General features: G+C 35.2%; 1 protein-coding gene across 1 annotated transcript; it reads left to right on the forward strand.

The window, feature by feature from the left end:
* Positions 1-4,848: 4,848 nt before the first annotated feature.
* Positions 4,849-7,546, forward strand: LOC133338474 (uncharacterized; the record flags this gene model as incomplete). The annotated part of the gene is made up of 4 exons (XM_061546647.1): positions 4,849-4,896; positions 5,731-5,747; positions 6,720-7,089; positions 7,160-7,546. Coding segments are annotated over 4 exons (822 nt in total), but the record flags the coding sequence as incomplete, so codon positions are not given.
* Between the last annotated feature and the right edge of the window lie 15,435 nt (positions 7,547-22,981).

Genomic DNA, 22,981 nt, shown 5'->3' on the forward strand with positions numbered 1-22,981 from the left:
GAAAAACAAAAATTTGCCTGTTCAGAATTTGCCGTACACGGATATTCTGCTTTGCTCTGTTCGTTGAAAACAAATTTGTTGACATTTCCTTTTGAACCTATTCGCTTTACTGACACATAGGCGGCTTTTGTTTACAAACCTGTTGCTTTAATTTGTGCAAGTAAAATTCAATTTTTTAATTTTTGCAATTTATATAATAAAATATATAAAAAATAAATAAAATGTTAAAAAAAATCTTTAAAATGCATACACTTTTGATGTTTTTTTTTCTTTCTTTTGTATTTTGATTCGCAAATTTGGCAAAGAAAAATTTGATAATGGAAAAGCAAGCGAAAATTTCAAAAGAGAAAACAAAAAATTTGCCAAATAAAAATCTGCCTGTGGAAAAGCGGACTTTCTAATTTAATGAAACTTTGCATTATTTACGAATTTTCTTCCATTTTCTGTAATTTGCAAAATCTTACTGCATAAAATTCTTTCAGTAAACTCCAGTAAGTTTGTTGTTGTTGAACTGCCAAACTTGCTCTCTCACTTGACTTTCTTTTACTGGATTTTTGGGCAAACAGACAACATTTAGTAACATTTGGTAACAATTGTTACCAAATATCGAGTAAACAGACAGAGCTAATTTGAAAAGTTCATTAACGCAAATGTAATAATTATGTCAAAATTAGATGGCAATACTTCAAAATCAACATAACAGCCAATCAAAAATAGACATTCCTGTTTACCATTTATACTCAAAATCAACATAACAGCCAATCAAAAATAGACATTCCTGTTTACCATTTATACTCGGCCAAATTTCTCGAGTAAAAAGTTTACAAAGAGAACACCATTTTGTTTTGTACTCTCTTAAATTTGATTCAATGTTTTACCAATGTTTTTATGGGCATTCCTGTTTACTAGCTTTTCTATTAAAAAAGTACTGGAACAGACCATTTGTTTTATTCATACATGCTTCCAAGCAAACATAGACCATTAAATCTGTGTTTGAAGTCAGGGTCGAATATGAACTTTATAAATACCAAAGCTCCACATAATTTACTTTTCGGTTTTCGACCTTTTGAAAATGTTTAAAGTGTGTGAAGTTTTTTATTGCCATCAACAGTACGTACTTAACTAAGGAAGAAATAAAATAAAAAACAATATTTTTTGACAATAAGAAAAATAAGAAAATTTTATATTTCAACCCGAATCTGTAATTTGGTTTTTAATTTTCATTACTACCAAAATTTATTCTACACAGAAATCTCACACATCTCTCTTATTTGTGTTGACCAATTTCGATTAACAGTCAAAAATAGTCGAAACTATAGTCAGCAGCTATAGCGAACTCAATGTTTAAAGTCAAATATTAAGATAAGAAAAACAATTAAACAAGTGAATCACGTTTAACTATTTTCTTATCAATGAAATATTTGGTGTCGGAACGTAACATTAGAAATAACTGTTGCGGTTTTATCTGTGCGACAAACATGTGAACGCCCGAATATTGTGTAAACAAGACAGACAAAGTAACATTATTCGTAATGCCGATTTTGATAAGTTTTACAATCATTATCATCACACATATTTTTATTTCATTTTTTGATTGATAGAAATAGTGAATTTTTGCTTTTCAATTTTTGTATGAATTTATTTTTAAATACCGATAATACGATACATAACTATGACACTGGAATTTTTTCACACGAGCCATGTAATTTGTTCAGAAATTATTTATATTTTTTTATATGAGTAATTAAACTGTATGTCATTTCCATATCTATGTTTACTAATGGCTTTGATGCACGAGCCATCATGACATATGCACCGTCAAATTTTACATATGTTAATACCGTACATGTCGTGTGGCCCACACGAAAAATTGCATCTGTTAAAACGATATGACAACTCATATGTAATTTTTTAGTTTAGGGCCGCTCTATTTCTGTATGTATTTTTGTTTGTTTGGCAAATGAAAACAAATTTCTGATAGAAAATAACTCGAAGAAATGAAGTTAAGTACAAAATGTTTGTAAAGAACCAAGGAAGATATTTTCATTTGAATTTTGAAAACTGAATACTTTCTGGCAAATTTATGAGAAAAATTGGAAACATATGACTAAGTGAGACTACCTTGTATAATTATGCCATGATTTTTTATAAACAAAAATGTAGTCTCATGCAGTGATATGTTTCCAATTTTTTCATAAATTTGTTTTTGACAGTATTCAGCTTTCAAAATTTAAATGAAAATATCCTCCTTCGCACGCATATAATGTGTTCAGTCGCAAATATTGTTAAATAATTTATATTTATAAATATTTTGAAGTTCCCTGCCTTTAAAACTTATAAATATAAGATGTAACAACCATGCTTAAATGTTGAGGGCAATGTTCAGCTTTAGAAAATATATGGTCTGTTCCAGTACTAGTAAAAGGGAAGCATTTCAAAATTGCTCTCAGAGTACAAAATAATTTGAAAAGTACGGGAACGCAAATCTAGTAAATATGCCAAAATTAGATGGCAATACTTCAAAATCAACATAACAGCCAATGAGAGTTAGGCATTCCTGTTTACCATTTTTACTCGGCAAAATTTCTCGATTAAAAATTTTAAAAAAAAAAAAAAACGCCATTTTTTTGTGCTGTCTTAAATTTGATTCAATGTTTTACCAGTTTTGCGGGTTGCGTAACGTTTTTCTAGTAAAAAGTTGCAAAACATGTAAAATGTAATTTATTGAAAACATGTCAATCGACATACATAAAATTTTATGGAATTTTTTATTATTATTAAAAATTAATATATTATTTAAAATTGATAGATGAGTTCCAAATTAAAAAGAGATGCCATCATAAAATTCTCAAATGAGACTACCTTCTGTATTTATGCCATGGGGAGAAGCTATCATTTTTTGTGCAAAAGTGGAGTTGTACTTGAAACTTTGTCGATTTATCAAGAATCTACTAGTTTTAACTACTTTGTTCGATATCATAATGGAAAAATTTTTATCGTAGTAAAAAGTAGTAGATTATTGCAGTACGGGAACATACCAAAATATACACACCATGTCCCAATAAACAGGTCGTGTAAGAAAGGGAATAATATCGGCCATTTTAGTAGAAACCTCCTCAAACTGTCCACTTTTTTGTTTACGTTCTCACTACACTATGCCTTCAAAATTGACTTGATTTCAAAATCGAGATACATAGTCTTAGGGGCGCGTTTAGACAAAAACGACTCGATTTGTTAATCGAGTTACCAAATCCTAGCTTTAATAAAATACAATTACACAGGCTCCACAATTTCTGTGGCAATTTTTCAACCAATATTTTTTATAATTCCCATTGGGTCAAAAATTCATAAAAAATTTGTTTTAAATATTTTAATGGGCAACCATGATGCAATAATAAGATGATGCATCACAACAAAAACATTTGTTTTTGTCTCGACCATCTGTCAACATTTTCCTTATAGAATTTCAAATGGTTGGCAACATTGCACATCGAATACAAGTAGAAATTATGCACTTTGACAGTTCATCGGGACATCAGCTGCGCTAAATGGGCTACCTATTTATTGTGCCATGTGGATTTTGAATTGTAACATATTTTGTAGCATACTTTAAGGATAGGGCTACGTTTAGACTACTAAATCCACTCGATCTCAAATGTCAATTCAATTGCGTAAACGTCACGTTAATCCTGCTCACAAATCCAGTGGATTATATTTGACGTGTAAGCAATGGAATTGGCATTTGAGATCGAGTGGATTTCGTAAATCTAAACGTCCCTTAAGTCATTATCTTTTTAGTACAAAAGCAGGGTTGGATTTGAATTTATCTCGATTTAGCATAATCTCCCCAGAACCTAAAAGAATCTACTAATTTCACAAGTTTTGCTACTTTTTACTCGAAACCCGCTGGTGAACTCACATAACTGGTAAAACATTGAACAAAATTTAAGAGAATATAAAACAAAATGTCGTTCTCTTTGTAAACTTTTTACTCGAAAAATTTGTACGAGTAAAAATGCCAACTTCAAATTGGCTCTTATTTTGTAGTATTGCCATCTAATTTTGGCATATTTACTAGATTTGCGTTCCCGGATTTTTATACCCTCCACCATAGTATGGAGGGTATATTAATTTTGTCATTCGGTTTGTAACTCACCGAAATATTCATTTCCGATACTATAAAGTATATATATTCTTGATCAGGGTAAAATTCTATGACGATCTAGCCATGTCCGTCTGTTGTAATCACGCTATCTTCCGAAGGAATTGAGATAGGGTGCTGAAATTTTGCGTAGGATTGTCTTTTGTCTGCAGGCAGGTCAAGTTCGATATATCGGTCCACGTTTAGGCATAGTTCCCATATAAGGGTGCCCCTCAATTTTCGGTATTTTGGGGTTCTGGAGCGCGTTTTTTAACTGAATTCGCTGAAATTTGGTACTTTGGGTTCTTATTGGGTACTAAATGTTTCCACAAAAAATTATAAATATAGGTCCACTTTTTTTGATAGCCCCAATATAACGGTACGTCCTAATTTTCACTAAAAATTATAAATATAAGTCCATTTTTTCTGGTAGCCCCCATATAATGGTACCCCCAAATTTCGGCATTTTTAGGTTCTTGAGCGCGTTTTTCAACCGAAATCACTGAAATTTGGTATGTTGTAGCCGTATATGGAAACAAATCTCCCTACCAAAAATTATTAATAGCCAACCCCTTTTTAGACGTAGTCCCCATATAACCCCATTTTTTTATACTAATATACTTATCTGATTTTTCCGCGGTTTGGGTTTGGTTCTAACACTCTGTTGTAATCATTTCACCTGCGAAGGTTATCGAGATAAAAAAACTAGAACGTTCGGTTCGATAATGAACTATAGCCCGCATTTAGGCTTAGCCGTAGCCCCTGTGTGGGAACTAAGTTTGGAAGACATAATAAGATGGGATGAAATCAAATTTTTCTGAAACGGATTTGGTCCAAAGAAACATGGGGTCTAGAACCAATATTTCGATGAGGCACATTTTCACCGTGTGAAAGTGTATACACATTAGCCAGAGGGTTTTTAAACGGAATTCGCTGAAATTTGGTATATTGGGTTCTTATTGGTTACCAAATATCTCCACTAAAAATTATAAATATAAGTCCATTTTTTCTGTTAGCCCCATATAAAGGTACCCCCAAACGTCGGCATTTTGAGGTTCTTGAGCGTGTTTTTCAACCAAAATCACTGAAATTTGGTATTTTGTAGCCGTATATGGGAACAAATCTCCCTACCAAAAATTATTAATAGTCAACCCCTTTATGGCGTAGTCCCCATATAACCCCATTTCTTATATTAATATAATTATCTGATTTTTCCGCGTTTTGGTTCCAATATTTCGATGAGGCACATTTTCACCGTGTGAAAGGGCATACACACTAATTAGCCAAAAGGCTGAGGGTATAATTTTCTATTAAAAATTATTGTTTACATAATCGGTTTGTAGAAATGTCGGTATAGGTCCATTTTTGGTATGTTCCCTATATTTTCATTTCAAGTACCTGCCAGTATATCTATGGTGGAGGGTATCCAAAGTTCGTCTCGGCCGAACTTAACGCTTTTTCACTTATTCAACTTATTTTGTACTCTGAGAGCGGTTTTGAACTACTAGTTACTTACTACTTTTTTACTATTAAAAAGGTACTGGAACTGAACAATAATTTCTGTGACAATATTTTCGTAATTTTTATAGAAATTGATTTCCATTAGGTCAGAAACTTATATTTGTTATCATGGCATAATTATAGAAGGCAGTCTTATTTAAGAGTTTGATGAGAGTTTAATTTGGAACTCATCTATCAATTTTAAATAATATGAAAAATAAATTCTATAAAATGTTATGTATGTCGATTGACATATTTGCAATAAATTAAACAAAAAATATTTTTTAAACCAGAATTTTTTCTCTAAAGATTTAACCACGGTTGTTACAACTTATATTTATAAGTTTTAGTGGCAGGGAACTTACAAATATTTATAAATTTAAAATATTTATTTATTTATTTTAGGAAATTTATGAAAAAAAATTGAAAGATATAACATGGACGAAAGATTTACTGCTTCAAAGTTTTCCAGCAGGCAGACTAAGTAAATTGAATACGGGAGGACATTTAATAAAGAACAGCTTCGAATTTAAAATTCAATTTTCATAAATCGCTTCTTCAATCTGTACATTTGTAAAGAGTACCGATTGTATGGGATTCCCCGCCCATTACGCGCATATTTTTATATCGCATTTAACGTATGACAGCATTAAAATCTAATTATGATGGATAGTTTTGCAATTTTTTTCAAATGTCTTGAAAACCAATGGTAAATATTTGATTTGTGAGAGAAGGCGGACAAAAACCAAATATTTCATGTTTCCAAGAAAATTAAAAATACATTTCATTTGAAAATAAGTTATTAATTTTGCGAGGGGGAGTAATTGGGGTTGCTGAACAAAAAAATATAATCAATTACCCTAGAATGGACTTATGACAGTCTCTGCAGAAGATAGGGAAAGTGGAAAAACATTCCAATTCATGACGACATAATTATGTACAAAAATGGCAGAACTAATTTGCCAAATTGGTATAAAAACCTTACGGCTGGCACTATTCCCAGCAGTTACTCGACAATATTGAAATAGTAAAAAACGAACATTAAAAATTTAAATTCGGGCAACATGCGTTTCACAAGTTCCATTGTTTTCATCAGTGTTTGCCTGGCTATGGCCATGGCCAATACCCAGGTCCTTAACAAGTTACCGGCTAATTTGAATTTCTTGGATTTCATGACCAGTTCCACAAGCAACATTGAAGCCAATCCCGAACAATCGATGGCCTGTTTCAGCTACTATGTTCCACTTATTAATGAAATCGCTCAAACCTATGCCGCTGAATTGGCCGATTGCAGCAATGTTGCCACCCAAGCCGAAGCGAATGCTGAAGCCGCTACTCTGGACATCCGTAATACCTTTGCCACTGCTGTAAATTCGTCCTGTGCTGCTCTCGTTCAATGTCCCCAAGCTGGTACCGTTGAAGATATTTTCCAATGTTACATTAATCAGGTATGATGAATATAACCTCGACAAAGAAAAGCAAATCAATTATAATTTTAAATTCCTCTCTATTTATCAGGGAACTGATGAATCCAAGATTTTCTATAGCCTCTCTGCCAATGCCACCATGCAATTGTCCGATTTTGTTGAGCTAATTACTGAAATCAAGAGCGAATTAGATGTCTGCAATACTCAAGCTGAGGTTAAATACGAAAAAGATTCCGCAGTTGTTTACAGCAATTTGAATAGCTGCATTTTGGGCCAAAGTGCTGTACCCACCACCACCATTGAACCAATCACCACTACAACTGTATCATCGTCCAGTGAGGCTCCCGTACCTTCGACCACTGGCGTATCTTCGTCCACTGACGCATCTTCGACCACTACCGTTTCTTCGACCTCTCCCGTGTCTTCGACCACTGGCGTATCTTCGACCACAACTACTGTCGCCAATGATACTGCTTAAAGTCTGATAAATTTTGAAACGTGTTTCTCTTCGAGGTTCTCCAAGGCCGTTCGAACAAAAATGATCCGGAATTAAATGATGAAAATATTTGGAACAATTGTATATTATATCACACAATATCTGTAGGTTTTAAAAAAAATAAAATATTTAAAGTGCATTGAAATTTATAATAGCATGTTATGATGTCAATAACAATAACTTCATTATCGGCAGATGTTTCCAAAAAAGCTTAGAGTCTTGCTGCCTTTTTGGGGATTTCATATCGAAAGATAAGAAAATTAGGAAGTCATTAAATACCAAATTCCAGCACCAATCAATTTCCTATTTAAATTTCAGGGCACGTGCAAATAAAATAGAAAATGTGTAGGAAAGTAAAGTCAGGCGGTGCTGATCATGTGATAGCCTTGTTCATTCCGCATTTTTGCGGATATACAAATCAATCAAATTACATATTCCGTGAAAATGTTATCTACTTTTTGGACTAAGTTCAAACTACCGTTATGTTAATATCGACAACAATTCAAATATTTAGAATTTTTTAGATACAAAATATCAGACATATTTTATTAGTAAAAACGTGTTCAGAAAAGCCGAACTCCACAACAATTCCTTAAATACCGAATATATGGGGGGCTACACTATTTGACATGAGGCGTTGCCAGATTGAAATTGCCCAAAGTGTTGTGAATCTAATTCTGTTACTATTTTATTCAAGTATATGACTAGAAATGTTGACTTTCTCCCTCAAAAACTTGTAATTGGGTCTATACAGTAGTTATCGGATATAAGAAACTCAAAAAAGCCAGAGATTTCTTTCTTATATGCATTTTTTTGTATATGGAATTATCGGATATAAGAAAGTTTTTTCTTATAAGCCTATATACGGAAACTGCGGCTAAACTTTGGAAAATATAGATAGGTGGGCGGTGCAGTTATATGGGGCCAGACCAAAATATGGGCCGATGCCATTTTTAATATCAAACATTCATGGATTCTACGAGAATTTCCATACCCAATTCCTGTTCTACACAATAATTCTCATTCACTTCGTAGTACCCATGGCATAATTACAGAAGGTAGTCTCATTTGAGAATTAGATCATGGCAATCCTTATTAATTTGGAACTCATCTATCAATTTAAAATAATATGAAAAATAAATTCATTAAAATTTTATATATTTCGATTGACATATTTTCAATAAATTAAACAAAATATATTTTCTGAAGCTGAACATTGCTCTCAAGATTTACCATGGTTGTTACATCTTACATTTTTAAGTTTTAGATGCAGGTAACTTCAAAACATTTATACATAAATATAAATTATGTAGCAATTTTTGCCACAGAACACATGATATGCGTATATTTCGAAGGAAGATATTTTCATTTAAATTTTGAAAGCTGAATACTGTCAAAGGGAAATTTATGAAAAAATTGGAAACATATGACTGCATTTCACTTTTCCTTGCCGAAGTGGTCGATCTCGGACGTTAACGAACTGGGAGTGACGATGAAGTATGGCTCCTCTTGAATACTGGTAAATGTTAGCAACGTTTCGGCCTCACTTTTTGCCAGCTCTACACCCTTGTCAGCTCCCCGCGCTTTGCAAGCTCATAGCTAGCTTCCCGCCAGCTCACCATTAATAACCCCTAACAGATCACGAACGAGCCGACATCAGCTAGTCGTGTACCTCCGAGACGAGTGTAACTAGCCGATTAGCAAGGAGCCGACATCACTTGGCCGAGTATCCTCAAGCCAACGGTAACCAGCCGTCCATTAACGATCAGTTCTTCAATACCCAGCGACCAATTCCATTATTAAGAAGCCAAATTAAACGGCATATAAATTAGAATTTTTACCGGGTTAACCTACTTTATGAGGATTTATTTGACATATATTCCATGGAATTGGCAGTTGAAACCCACTGGGTTAACGAAATCCAGTACACTGTGAACGAACTATAAGCCTATTTCTATACAAACAATTATTCGTATTGTAAGAATATTATAATAACAAAATTGTAATTGTAATTATACCGTACACAACTATGTTGTCAGGGTAGCTTTGCGCAGCCCCATGAGTTTGTAACACTGTGAAATATTGGTCCTAGGCCCACCTTAAAGTATCCCGATCGTCATATCTCGACTAGTTGAGTCGATATAGACATGTGTGTCCGTCCGTCGGTCCATTATAATTTGTTAACACGATACAGACCACAGTTATGGGCCAATCTTCACGAAATTTTGCATGTAGGATGGGTTCTGGCCAATGAAGACCCCTATTGTTTTTGGGAAAGATCGGTTAATATGTAGGGGATGAAATGTACAAAAACTTTATTTTTATCTGACTTTCTGGTTGCTCCAGAGGCCGCAATTATGGCCCAAACATCGTGAATTTGTACATGGAGAAGAGGATCGGGCAAAGTAATAAGCATGCCGGTTTTGATAAAGATCGATTATTATTTAGCGGGTCAAATGGACGCTGAATTTTGTGTGGAAAATGACAAAAATTGTAATCAATGGTGTATATATGTACTCCTGAGGGACATAAACCGAGAAGTTGATAGTATATCCAAGAGGAGTGGTTGACCTTTAAATTGAGACCAATTACATTGTCGTATGTACCCGGATAGGGGAGTTACACTTAAATATTTACAGGTGCGTACGTATTCATATATTATTTAGTGACCCATTACCACACTAGTGGGCTGATCCCTTTGAAATTTTCCACGAGAGTCCAGGTATGGTCAAGGATAACGCCTGTAATTTTGGTTGATCAGATGATCAGATAAAAACTTTGGGATGAATTGGACCGAAAAATTAATTTATTTCAAGTCGATCTATAGGCCACACTATTTGACATGAGGCGTTGCCAGATTGAAATTGCCCAAAGTGTTGTGAATCTAATTCTGTTACTATTTTATTCAAGTATATGACTAGAAATGTTGACTTTCTCCCTCAAAAACTTGTAATTGGGTCTATACAGTAGTTATCGGATATAAGAAACTCAAAAAAGCCAGAGATTTCTTTCTTATATGCATTTTTTTGTATATGGAATTATCGGATATAAGAAAGTTTTTTCTTATAAGCCTATATACGGAAACTGCGGCTAAACTTTGGAAAATATAGATAGGTGGGCGGTGCAGTTATATGGGGCCAGACCAAAATATGGGCCGATGCCATTTTTAATATCAAACATTCATGGATTCTACGAGAATTTCCATACCCAATTCCTGTTCTACACAATAATTCTCATTCACTTCGTAGTACCCATGGCATAATTACAGAAGGTAGTCTCATTTGAGAATTTGATTGCAAATTTGATAGCAAACATTTTTAATTTGGAACTCATCTATCAATTTAAAATAATATGAAAAATAAATTCATTAAAATTTTATATATTTCGATTGACATATTTTCAATAAATTAAACAAAATATATTTTCTGAAGCTGAACATTGCTCTCAAGATTTACCATGGTTGTTACATCTTACATTTTTAAGTTTTAGATGCAGGTAACTTCAAAACATTTATACATAAATATAAATTATGTAGCAATTTTTGCCACAGAACACATGATATGCGTATATTTCGAAGGAAGATATTTTCATTTAAATTTTGAAAGCTGAATACTGTCAAAGGGAAATTTATGAAAAAATTGGAAACATATGACTGCATTTCACTTTTCCTTGCCGAAGTGGTCGATCTCGGACGTTAACGAACTGGGAGTGACGATGAAGTATGGCTCCTCTTGAATACTGGTAAATGTTAGCAACGTTTCGGCCTCACTTTTTGCCAGCTCTACACCCTTGTCAGCTCCCCGCGCTTTGCAAGCTCATAGCTAGCTTCCCGCCAGCTCACCATTAATAACCCCTAACAGATCACGAACGAGCCGACATCAGCTAGTCGAGTACCTCCGAGATGAGTGTAACTAGCCGATTAGCAAGGAGCCGACATCACTTGGCCGAGTATCCTCAAGCCAACGGTAACCAGCAGTCCATTAACGATCAGTTCTTCAATACCCAGCGACCAATTCCATTATTAAGAAGCCAAATTAAACGGCATATAAATTAGAATTTTTACCGGGTTAACCTACTTTATGAGGATTTATTTGACATATATTCCATGGAATTGGCAGTTGAAACCCACTGGGTTAACGAAATCCAGTACACTGTGAACGAACTATAAGCCTATTTCTATACAAACAATTATTCGTATTGTAAGAATATTATAATAACAAAATTGTAATTGTAATTATACCGTACACAACTATGTTGTCAGGGTAGCTTTGCGCAGCCCCATGAGTTTGTAACACTGTGAAATATTGGTCCTAGGCCCACCTTAAAGTATCCCGATCGTCATATCTCGACTAGTTGAGTCGATATAGACATGTGTGTCCGTCCGTCGGTCCATTATAATTTGTTAACACGATACAGACCACAGTTATGGGCCAATCTTCACGAAATTTTGCATGTAGGATGGGTTCTGGCCAATGAAGACCCCTATTGTTTTTGGGAAAGATCGGTTAATATGTAGGGGATGAAATGTACAAAAACTTTATTTTTATCTGACTTTCTGGTTGCTCCAGAGGCCGCAATTATGGCCCAAACATCGTGAATTTGTACATGGAGAAGAGGATCGGGCAAAGTAATAAGCATGCCGGTTTTGATAAAGATCGATTATTATTTAGCGGGTCAAATGGACGCTGAATTTTGTGTGGAAAATGACAAAAATTGTAATCAATGGTGTATATATGTACTCCTGAGGGACATAAACCGAGAAGTTGATAGTATATCCAAGAGGAGTGGTTGACCTTTAAATTGAGACCAATTACATTGTCGTATGTACCCGGATAGGGGAGTTACACTTAAATATTTACAGGTGCGTACGTATTCATATATTATTTAGTGACCCATTACCACACTAGTGGGCTGATCCCTTTGAAATTTTCCACGAGGGTCCAGGTATGGTCAAGGATAACGCCTGTAATTTTGGTTGATCAGATAAAAATTTTGGGATGAATTGGACCGAAAAATTAATTTATTTCAAGTCGATCTATAGGCCACAAACACAAAGCCGAACAACACAACCCACGGTGAAGGGAATCTGGACAAGTAATTAGAAGGGCTGTACTGAATATTAGTAATATTTGTTGACCTCCAGTCAAGAGGGTACAACTATCACGAAATATTGCCCAGGCTCGGAAAAAATCCGCAGAAAGTTAGAGTTTTGTGGTAGTTGTGCAGGGTATAGTATGATCGGCTCCGTCCAAATATACAGCACCGCTCACTGGGTTTTCCTTAAGGTCTGTGTAAGGACGACTGTGAATAGCGAGTTCATGCCCTTAGGACCCTATCTCAGTACAAAATAGTCACATTTCACAAAAGAAGTAGGATAAGTTTTATAAAAATATTCCTCATTCGGTTAGAAGGAATACTGGTAATATCATGTCTTCATGAAATTAGTAGTTATTAGCAACAAAATCATCACATCATAACTCATCTCCATAAGTAATGTTCCACCATCCCACATATTGTCGCACAGTGTAATTAGGAGAGTCTTCTGTATATAAGTCCATTTTTTTGGTATATTCATTTTTAGATATTGTGAAGGCCACAGCTGTTTTTTTTGATTTCTCACAGGATAAAAAATCTCTTGGTGGAAAAATCTGTTTGCAGTGCCATGTTTTGACAATGCTCTCATATAAGGCCCTTCAGATTGTAAATTTTATTTTGAGTTTCTAGCCGTATTGACTAATACATAGCTACTAATATAGACGGAAAATTTGTCCGCACTGTGGTACGGTGTAGGAAAAGAAACGATAGAACTCATAGCAACTTTGAGGATATACACAGAATCACTTTCGTAGTCGACCGCTTGTCCATAAATTATTGCAAAGGTACAGGTCGGATTTATGATCCGAAAGATATTAAATTTGGCACAGTTTATTTATTTGTCCGATTTGATGATGCAATAATAAGGTCATGTACCTTTGTTTTTATCTCGATTATCTGTCAATTTTTTCCATATAATATTTCAAAAGGTTGGCAACACTGCACAACGAATTCAAGTAGAAATTACCCATTTTGGACTGTTCCTGTACTACAAGAATCTACTACTTTTTACTACGATAAGAAAATTTCCTTTATGATATCGAACATAATAGCAATATTGAGTAGATTCTTTCAGTACGGGAACAGGCCATATGACAGTTAATCAAGACATCAGCTGCGCTAAATGGACTACCTATTCATTGTGCCATGGTTCGTCCCAGAGATTATATTAATCCCGACACAGCTTCGATTGCGATGAAAGTTTGCTCAGTGCGCTGCAGTATATCGATACAGGGTGAGATGAAAAAATGCAACCAACTTTAGACTGCTGTCATTGCTAAGCCACTCGTCCGAAAGCTGTTAAAATGTTTCCAGTGACAGCTCGTTATATTGTTTACAAGCGTACAAAAGCATTTTGGTAAGAATTTTCCAGAAAAAAATTATTCGTGATGGAACAGTAAGAAAATAGACTGAAAAGAGCTAAAGAGCATGGCCGAAAGTGGTAAACTGCCGAATTTGGTTTTCTTCGATGAGAAAACATTCATTGTCCAGCAGTTTGTAAACAAACAAAATGATCGTGTTAACATGCCAAAGAGGCCAGCTGAAAAATGTGAACCTTCGGTTGGCCACCAAAACTAAAGCGCCGGCCATGGTGATGGTTTGGGCCGCCATAATAGCCGTTGGTAGCTATCGCTCGTATTAATCGAATATCATCAGAATAAATGCTAAATATTATCGCGAAAATATTCTGGAGGGTGTATTAAAGCCTTGGGCACGCAAACATTTTGGCCGCAGACCTTGGACATTCCAGCACGACCATCTTGAGTGCGATGGTGGACGCAGCACCCAAGAATGGTTACAAAATGACGTTCCTCGCTTCATTTCCACCGCACAATGGCCACCAACACCTGATACCAATCCGTTGGACTATTGTGTCTGGAGTATTTTAGAAAGCAAGGTTGGCACAAAAAAATACCAAAGTGTCGATCACCTCAATCAAACGCTTCGCTGGGAATGAGCCCAAATACCGCAGAGCAATAATCGGGCAGCGTGTGATGGTTTCATTGGCCGTTTGAAGACCATAATTAGCGCCAAAGGTGACCCATTCGAACAAATCTAAACTTTTTCTAAAATTTGACGCTATTTCCGTAATTTTTGCTTTCATTCAATAAAATTAAAAAAAGTGTAAAAATTATGGCGCTTGACTTTGTTGCAGTTTTTTTTTATCTCACCCTGTAGTGTATACCATGAATGGTATAAATTTTGCATAGATTGCCGAATGACATGTGTATAATATATAGATTGAAGTCGGTTCACATATGGCAAATACAATTTTTTTTCAAATAGTCGGCATACGACTTTTGTATTTTTCTCGGTGGTTTTAGTTGTATTATTTGGTTTTATATTTATTTGATAATCTGAATCTTATTTAATTTTTTCCCCGATTCAATTTAATGTTGGTATATTTGTCACTCCAGAATTCTGTAGAAAACAATTTTTTAAATCCAAATATGCCGTTGCAACATTTTCCACATATTTATCTTGCAAATTGATAATCTGATATATTTTTTAGGGATTCTTTGGTGTCCCATTTACATTTTTTAAATCGGACGAAAATATATACGTAGCCTGAGTATTACAATCGATTTTTTCGCCCATAAGCTGCCGCAGAATTTCTTCAAATCGAATTAGCTGTTGATTGGCGGAGGTGAATATCTCATCTAAAATGTTTGCACCATTTAAGGACTACGAGAACAAGAAAAAAAATATATATTAAATTAATTTTCCAACAATATAATTACTCATGATTACCACTTACCTCAATAATATAACACTGGAAAATATTTGCCACTTCTAATGATGGTTGTTGACACTGTTGGAGGGCTGTGCAAAAAATTTCGACTTTTTCCGATAACTCTTCTTGTGGATCACTTGCGGCCACTTCAGCTGCTAATTTCATTTGTTGAGATGTTTCGGCACATTTTTTCAAATCGGACGAATAGTTTTGCGAAATTTCACTTATTTTCTGAACATATTCATTTAAACAGATGGTATTTGGTTCATGATTTACATGGACAATAGGACTGACTAACGAAATGGTCTTAAGATCTACATTTTCGGTATTTGCCAAAGTGTAACCAAGGCTAGTGACAGTCAATACAAGTATGTTCAGATTCATAACGTTGAAAATTTGGTTTTCAATAATAAAATAACAACATATTTTAAATTGTTAAGTAATTTGTTTTTTGAAGTTTTTGATAACGGCGCCAATTTGTTTTAGGCTTTCACCAATCGTAGGCGTGGGGTATGTGTACCTTAATGACGACATGGGAATTTGATTTATTAGCTTTTGCTATCAATTTGCTTTTTCAATGTTATCCAAATATTTTTGTTTTTTTTTTCTTCTGTCGGTAAGTTATGCGAAAATGATATATTAAATACATATGGTAAGTAACAAGTAAAAACCAGTAAGGATGGGGAAAAAGTCCGACGAAACCGACTATATGAAACGCTACAGAAGTTTTGGGTATGATAGAACTTTGGAATGATGGAGAATATATAAAGTTTGACCCGGCCGAATTTAGCTACGATTTTACTTGTTGTAATAAAAACTTATTTGGATGACGTAGGGGATGATATATATCAGGCACCGGCTCAATTGCCTATAACATGGCAAAGCCCAGGCTTTCTCTTTCATCTCAATTGTGGGCACTGACCTCCCCGCGGTGTCACCTGTCACCATCATCCGTTGAAATAGTGAGATGACATGTGCCACGAGTTCGCCCATAATGAGTGAGGCGTCGGGTTAGTGGCTCACACTCGGAAAACACCTGTTACCATGAAGAGGCAACGGAAAAGAAAACCAAACCCCTCCAATGTTGACGATCTGCGAATCTGTACTTGTAATATGCGAACGTTGTACAGAACAGGCGCAGTTTTCGCTTTGGCGGATGTACTCAAGAAATACAAAGCCGATATTATTGCGGATTCATGGTTAAAATGGGAATAAAACACTTCGTCTCCAAATTCACTCATGTATATGAACGAATTGCTATAATCCGTTTAAAAGTGAACTTTTTCTACATCAGTCTTATTTGTGGCCATGCTCCGACGAAATACAAAGATGAGCAGACTAAAGACATTTTACGAGCGCCTAGAAGCAGCATATGACCGCTGTCCTGAACATGACATTAAAATTCTGATAAGAGATGATGTTTTGGTCCCACCGTAGTAGTTAGCAGCACCAGATTCAAGCATCTCGATATAGACAAGTCCACCTGGATTTCTGCAGATCAAGCAACGAGAAATCAAATTGACCATGTTGTGATAGAAGGCAGTGTTTTAGACGTTCGATCGATACGAGGAACGAATATCGATTTGGACCATTACCTTGTGGCAGCCAAGGTATGCATCAGTCTTAATGTAGCAGCAAAGGTGCGATCTAACACAACACGGAAACTCGACGTCGAAAAGCTGCAAACACAACAGGTAGCCGAGGCCTACTCCGCTCAACTTACCCATCTGCTTGAAGAAAGCTCTTCTTGTCCCGATAATAGTATAGAAGGACAATGGCAAAGAATTGCCCACTCCCTACAAACTGCAGCAAAATTAACACTTGGGTACCAAAAACCACCACCATGGTATGACCAGGAGTGTCGTAAAGTTACTGATGTGAAAAAGCAGCGTATAGTGCAACCCTGCAGGCAGTAGCAACACGTAACGTGATGGAGAATTATCGGGAGAAAAGGAGAGAGAGGAGAAACCCCTATTTAAGAAAAAGAAGAAATAACAAGAACAACCCGAGCGTGAGCAAATCGAGATGTACAGAAGTCAGAATAAAGTCCGGAAATTTTACCAACGAATAAAACACCAAATCGAAGGCTTTGTTGCAGACATATTCTCCTATAGAGATGACAATGGAAACCTGGGATCGGATACAGATAGCGTGTTGAGGATCTGTAAGGAATATTTTCAAAAGCGTCTGGTATCAAATAGTGGCGTTGAAGAAGATACCCCAGAAACAATAAGAGATGATGGTATGGAGTGTATACCACCTAGCCAAGATGAGGTCAGAATAGCAATTAATCGACTGAAGAACAATAAAGCAGAAGGTACCGATGGATTACCAGCCGAACTATTCAAGACCGGTGTTCAGATGCTGGTTAGAAGCATGCACCAGCTGATTAGTACAATTTGACTAGAGGAATGCATACCCAATGATTGGATCCTCAGCATCCTTTGTCAAAAAAGGAGACAAAACGGTATGTGCCAATTACAGATGAATAAGTCTCCTTCCCATCGCATGTAAAGTGCTATCCAGGGTGCTGTGTGAACGACTGAAGCCAATGGTCCATGACATTATTGACCCATAAATCCACCATTGACCAGATTTTCACTCTGGAAAATACCCACGAAGAACACATCGAAACATTCCACCTATTCGTCGAATATAAAGCCGCATTCGAGGTTTTTAATATATATATATCGCCATAACTGACTGATTTAACGATTCATCAACGCCCAGACGAAACGGCTGAAGCTTGAATCTTGAAATTTTGGGTGAGGGTTACTCTTGGTCCAAAGGTGACAGATAAGGCTGGGTTTTTGGAAATTCTAGTACGAACGGCACGAAAAGTACTAAGTGTGATACTATTTGCATTTGGCGAACCGGTAGAGCTAGATCTCTGAAATTTGGATTGGTGGTCGCTGATGGAGTGTAGGATAGGTGTAGCAAAAGGTTTTTGGAAATTCGAACTATAACTATCCGAAAAGTACTAAAATGTACTTAATTTGGTACAAATTTGTAGCATTTGAATGGATAGAGCTAAAAACTTGAATTGCGAATTCGGGTTGAGATGTAGAGTCTATTTAAGGAGATGGTTATGAACGCGTGTACTCAAGTGTACGAAAAGTACTATATGGTACTATATTTGGTACAAATTTAATCTATACTTATGAAAGAGTAAAGTTATTGGCTGACTGATTTAACGATTCATCAACGCCCAGACGAAACGGTTGAAGCTAGAATCTTCAAATTTTAGATGAGGGTCACTCTAGGTCCAAAGGTGTCAGATAAGGCTTGGTTTTTGGAAATTCGTACTAGAACGGTACGAATTATATGGTATCATTTGTATTTGGCGAACCAGTTGAGCTAGAACTCTGAAATTTGGATTGAGGGTCACTGATGGTGTGTAGAAAAGATGTAGCAACGGGCTATTTGGAATTTCGAACTATAAGTATCCGAAAAGTACTGAAATGTACTAAATTTTGTACATTTTCGTAGCATGTGAATTGATTGAGATAAAAACTTGAAATTTGAAATGCAAATTAAGGTTGAGAAGTAGGGTCGATATGAGGAGACTTTGGAAAGCGTGTACTCATGTGAACGAAAAGTACTATGTGGTACTATATTTGGTACAAATTTGATTTGGAGGTACAAATCGAGCTGGAATCCTGAAAATTTAAAAAAAAACATTACCGTCGGAGTGTAGGATTGTGTACGAAAAGTACTAAATCGTACCTCAATTGGTACAACTTGAATTTAGGCGAACCGATAGAGCTGGAACAATGAAATTTGGAGTCAGGATCACTGTGGAGAGGTATGATTGAAATGTGTAGGAAGTTTTAGAAATTTGTACTAATGCGTACTAAATTTGGTATAATTTAAATTGTGGGTGAAGCGATAAAGTTGAAATCATGACAGTTTAATTTAGGATCACTGTGTTGGATTGGGGTATGTATGTAAGAATCTTTGGAAATTGGTACTATTGTGTACTAAATTTTGTACAATTTGAATTGTGGGTGAACCGATAGAGTTTGAATCCTGAAACTTGGATTTAGGATGACTACTGTGTACTAAATTTGGTACAATTTGAATTGTGGGTGTTTTGATGTAGAATCACTGTGGTGGTGTAGAATTGGGGTATGTATGGAGATTTGGAAATTGGTACTACTTTGTACTAAATTTAATATAATTTAAATTGTGGGTGAACTGATAGAGTTGGAATCCTAAAAGTTTAATTTAGCATCAGTGTGGGGGTGTAGGATTGGGGTATGTAGGAAGTTTTAGAAATTGGAACTACTGTGTACTAAATTTGGTACAATTTGAATTGTGGGTGAACCGATAGAGTTGGTACCCGGAAATTTGGATTTAGGATCACAGTGGAGGTGAAGGATTGGGTTATGTAGGAAGTTTTGAAAATTTGTACTAAATTTGGTACTATTTGAATTGCCAGTGAACCGATAGAGTTAGAATCCTGAAACTTGGATTTAGGATCACTGTGGGGGTGTAGGTTTGGGTTAAGTCGGAAGAACAATTAGTACAATTTGAATTGTGGGTGAACAAATAGAGTTGAAATCCTGAAATTTGAATTTGGAATCATTGTGGAGGTGTAGGATCGGGGTATGCAGGAAGTTTTGTTGGATGGTTGAGAAGGGTACTTATGGAAATAATGTGAATTTTGGTGAGCTCGAATCATGAAATTTGGTACTAACTGGTACTCAAAATCAATTTATAGTCGATATTAATGTGTGGATTGTTTAGTTTTTCTGACATATGCAGTTTTCTGTGAATATAAAATAATATGTTAATACATGTTTAAATATTACCCACATTCGCTAACGAAGTAGCGGGTATATGCTAGTTTAATTAATAAAAAGAAAACTTTATCCATCTTTTTGAATCACAATAAACTTGATCGAAAACTTTATGTCGCTTATTTGCTGCAAGGCCGGCATAAATCAAAAATCGTTCAGATGAATATCTCCTGCACACTCTGAAAGAGACGCTGTAGTAGTTCCTCGGTTAGTAAATTGAAAATTGAAATCACATTTTATGCAAAAGGCGGTAGGGTATACCAGAGTTTTCTTTGTACATTTGGTAGACTTTAAACCATCAATAATGAACTTGAACGGACAGTAATTTATTTGACTTTCTATAATTGATAACTTGATATTGTGGGAAAACATCGTTGAAAACGGAGGTTTTGGTAAAAAAAATGTTTACAAACTATGGTGTCATTGTATTAGAAAAAAATATTTAGATTTGTATACCCTCAGCCTCTAAAAAATGGTCAATATGTTGGTGTAAATTATATTTATAATATCATGCGAACGGATAATCCACTCATTCTGTTGCCACCCCCCTCAAAGGGTCAACATATTCAATAATTATACCCTCAGCCTTATGGTTAATGAGGGTATATGTATTTGTGCTGAATTTGGAGTCGATTTACAGATGTCTGTCCGCCCGTATGTCCGTCTGTGTACGAACAATATTTCGAAGAATGATACTCTCCAATACAATAATACTCTCCAAGCTCAGTTTTGATGGCAATAAAAATCGGTTCATTTGATTGTTAAAACTTAAATGTTATTAATAAACTAGTGTCTACTAGAACTATCGAAATACTACTAAGATAACTGAGCTAACACTACTATTATTTTCAACATTATTTTTATTTCAATTACTCAACTGTCACTGATAAAAACGTCGAGTATTTCGTTTTTTTTGCTTTTGAGATGCCGACAATATTTATCATGCATAAATTGCCTCATTATTAACCGCTGCGTCCACTTAGTTCTTAAGAGCTTAAAAATCGATAAAAATAATTTTGGACACATTAAAAATAAATCACGGCGAAATAAAAATCTAATCTTGAGATAATTAAAATTTTGTTTTTAAATTTGTATGAATGAATTTTTATTATGCTAGTATTTTTTTAAGTGTACCTTTTTATGTACTTAGGCCCACACTTTTAATACCCTACAATCCAGGGTATTACGTCTAACATGCAAGGACAATATTAAACATTTGTATACCCTTCACCACAGTGTGGTACAGGATATTATGTCTTTGTGCATATGTTTGTAACAGGCAAAAATAATCGAGATAGACCCATGGTTCCTTTTGAGAATATGCATAGAATACACTTTCTTAGTCGATTTATGCATGTCCGTCTGTCCGTCCGTCCGTCCATGTGTTTTTGTTAACAAAGTACAGGTCGCATTTTTGATCCGATTTCGATGAAATTTGGCACAGGTCACTTAATTGGCCCAAGGACGAACCCAATTGAAAATGGGAAAAATCAGTTCAGATTTAGATATAGCTCCCATATATATTTTCGTCCGATGTATGGTAAATGGTACACCAAAGCCCCTATATATCTTTCGATTTGCACGAAATTTGGCATAGGGTACTGAATTAGGTCCAGAATGATGCGTGCTAAGTTTCGTGAAAATCGGTTCAGATTTAGATATACCTTCAATATATATTTTCGACTGATTTAATTTAATTTGACACAAATATTGGCCGATCGGCACACAATGTACTGTTACTATAACCTTTCGTGTGTCAAGTTTTCTTGAAATTGGTTCAGATGTACATATACCTTCTATATATATTTTCGTCCGATTTTAAATAAATGGTACACTAAAGGCCCATACAGACCCATACACGTACAGAAATTAATACAAATTAATATCTAGCAAGTTTCTCTGAAATTGGTTCAGATTAGCTTCCATATAAAATTTCGACCTATTCATGTTGACTGTACACCAAATAATCGCCTTAGAAAAGGCGACGTCTGTTAGGACGATTGAAATAATTTTATTTAAAAAATCCACCCCTTTAACCGTTAATGGTTCTTGAAAAATATTCTTTTTTACTTAAGGGAACCCCCCCCCCATTCTCGATTTTTTATTTTTAAGATTTTAAATGGGCTGGTAAATGAATACCAATGCATGTTAAGGTTTGTAACTTTGCACATATATATTTGAAGATTTAAAAAGGAAGAAAAATAATTTACAAAAAATGTTTGTTGTTGTTTTGTTGTTGTTTTTTGTGATCAAAGAAAAGTCCTTATTTTTGATGGCGGGCATGATAACTCCTCACTGGAACATCGGAATCCGAAAATTCCAACGGTGTTAGAAAGAGTACATGTCTGGCTCTCGTATGAACTAGGATTATTGACTTCGCTCTAAAATTAACAAAATGGCAGACCTTTGAAAAAATATTTTTGGAAAATCGCCCATTTTTTACCAAAAACCTAGTTAAAAAAATAAGGAAGATTTTCACCGATTGGCTTTATCCTAGTTCATACGATAGCTATACACTCACAGAGAAACGTGTAAAAATTTGAAATCGATTGGGTTATTAGTTTTTGAGTTATCGTGCCCGCCATTCGCAAAAAAATGTTTAGAGAAAAACGTGTTTAAAGTTTGAGAAACCCTTCAGCCGTCACTTGATGCTGACACAATAAATTGGCTATATCTTCAAGAGTTCTTGAGATTTTCACTTGAAATTTTGCAGGGACATTCTTGAATTAGTGTAGATTGGAATTAAGTCAACAAAAATTTTGACCCCGAGAATGGGGGGGGGGTCCC

This window comes from Musca vetustissima, unplaced genomic scaffold, assembly GCF_032173495.1.
Source record: "Musca vetustissima isolate MV318-11 ecotype Yass unplaced genomic scaffold, APGP_CSIRO_Mvet_v1 utg101668, whole genome shotgun sequence".
NCBI lineage: Eukaryota > Metazoa > Arthropoda > Insecta > Diptera > Muscidae > Musca > Musca vetustissima.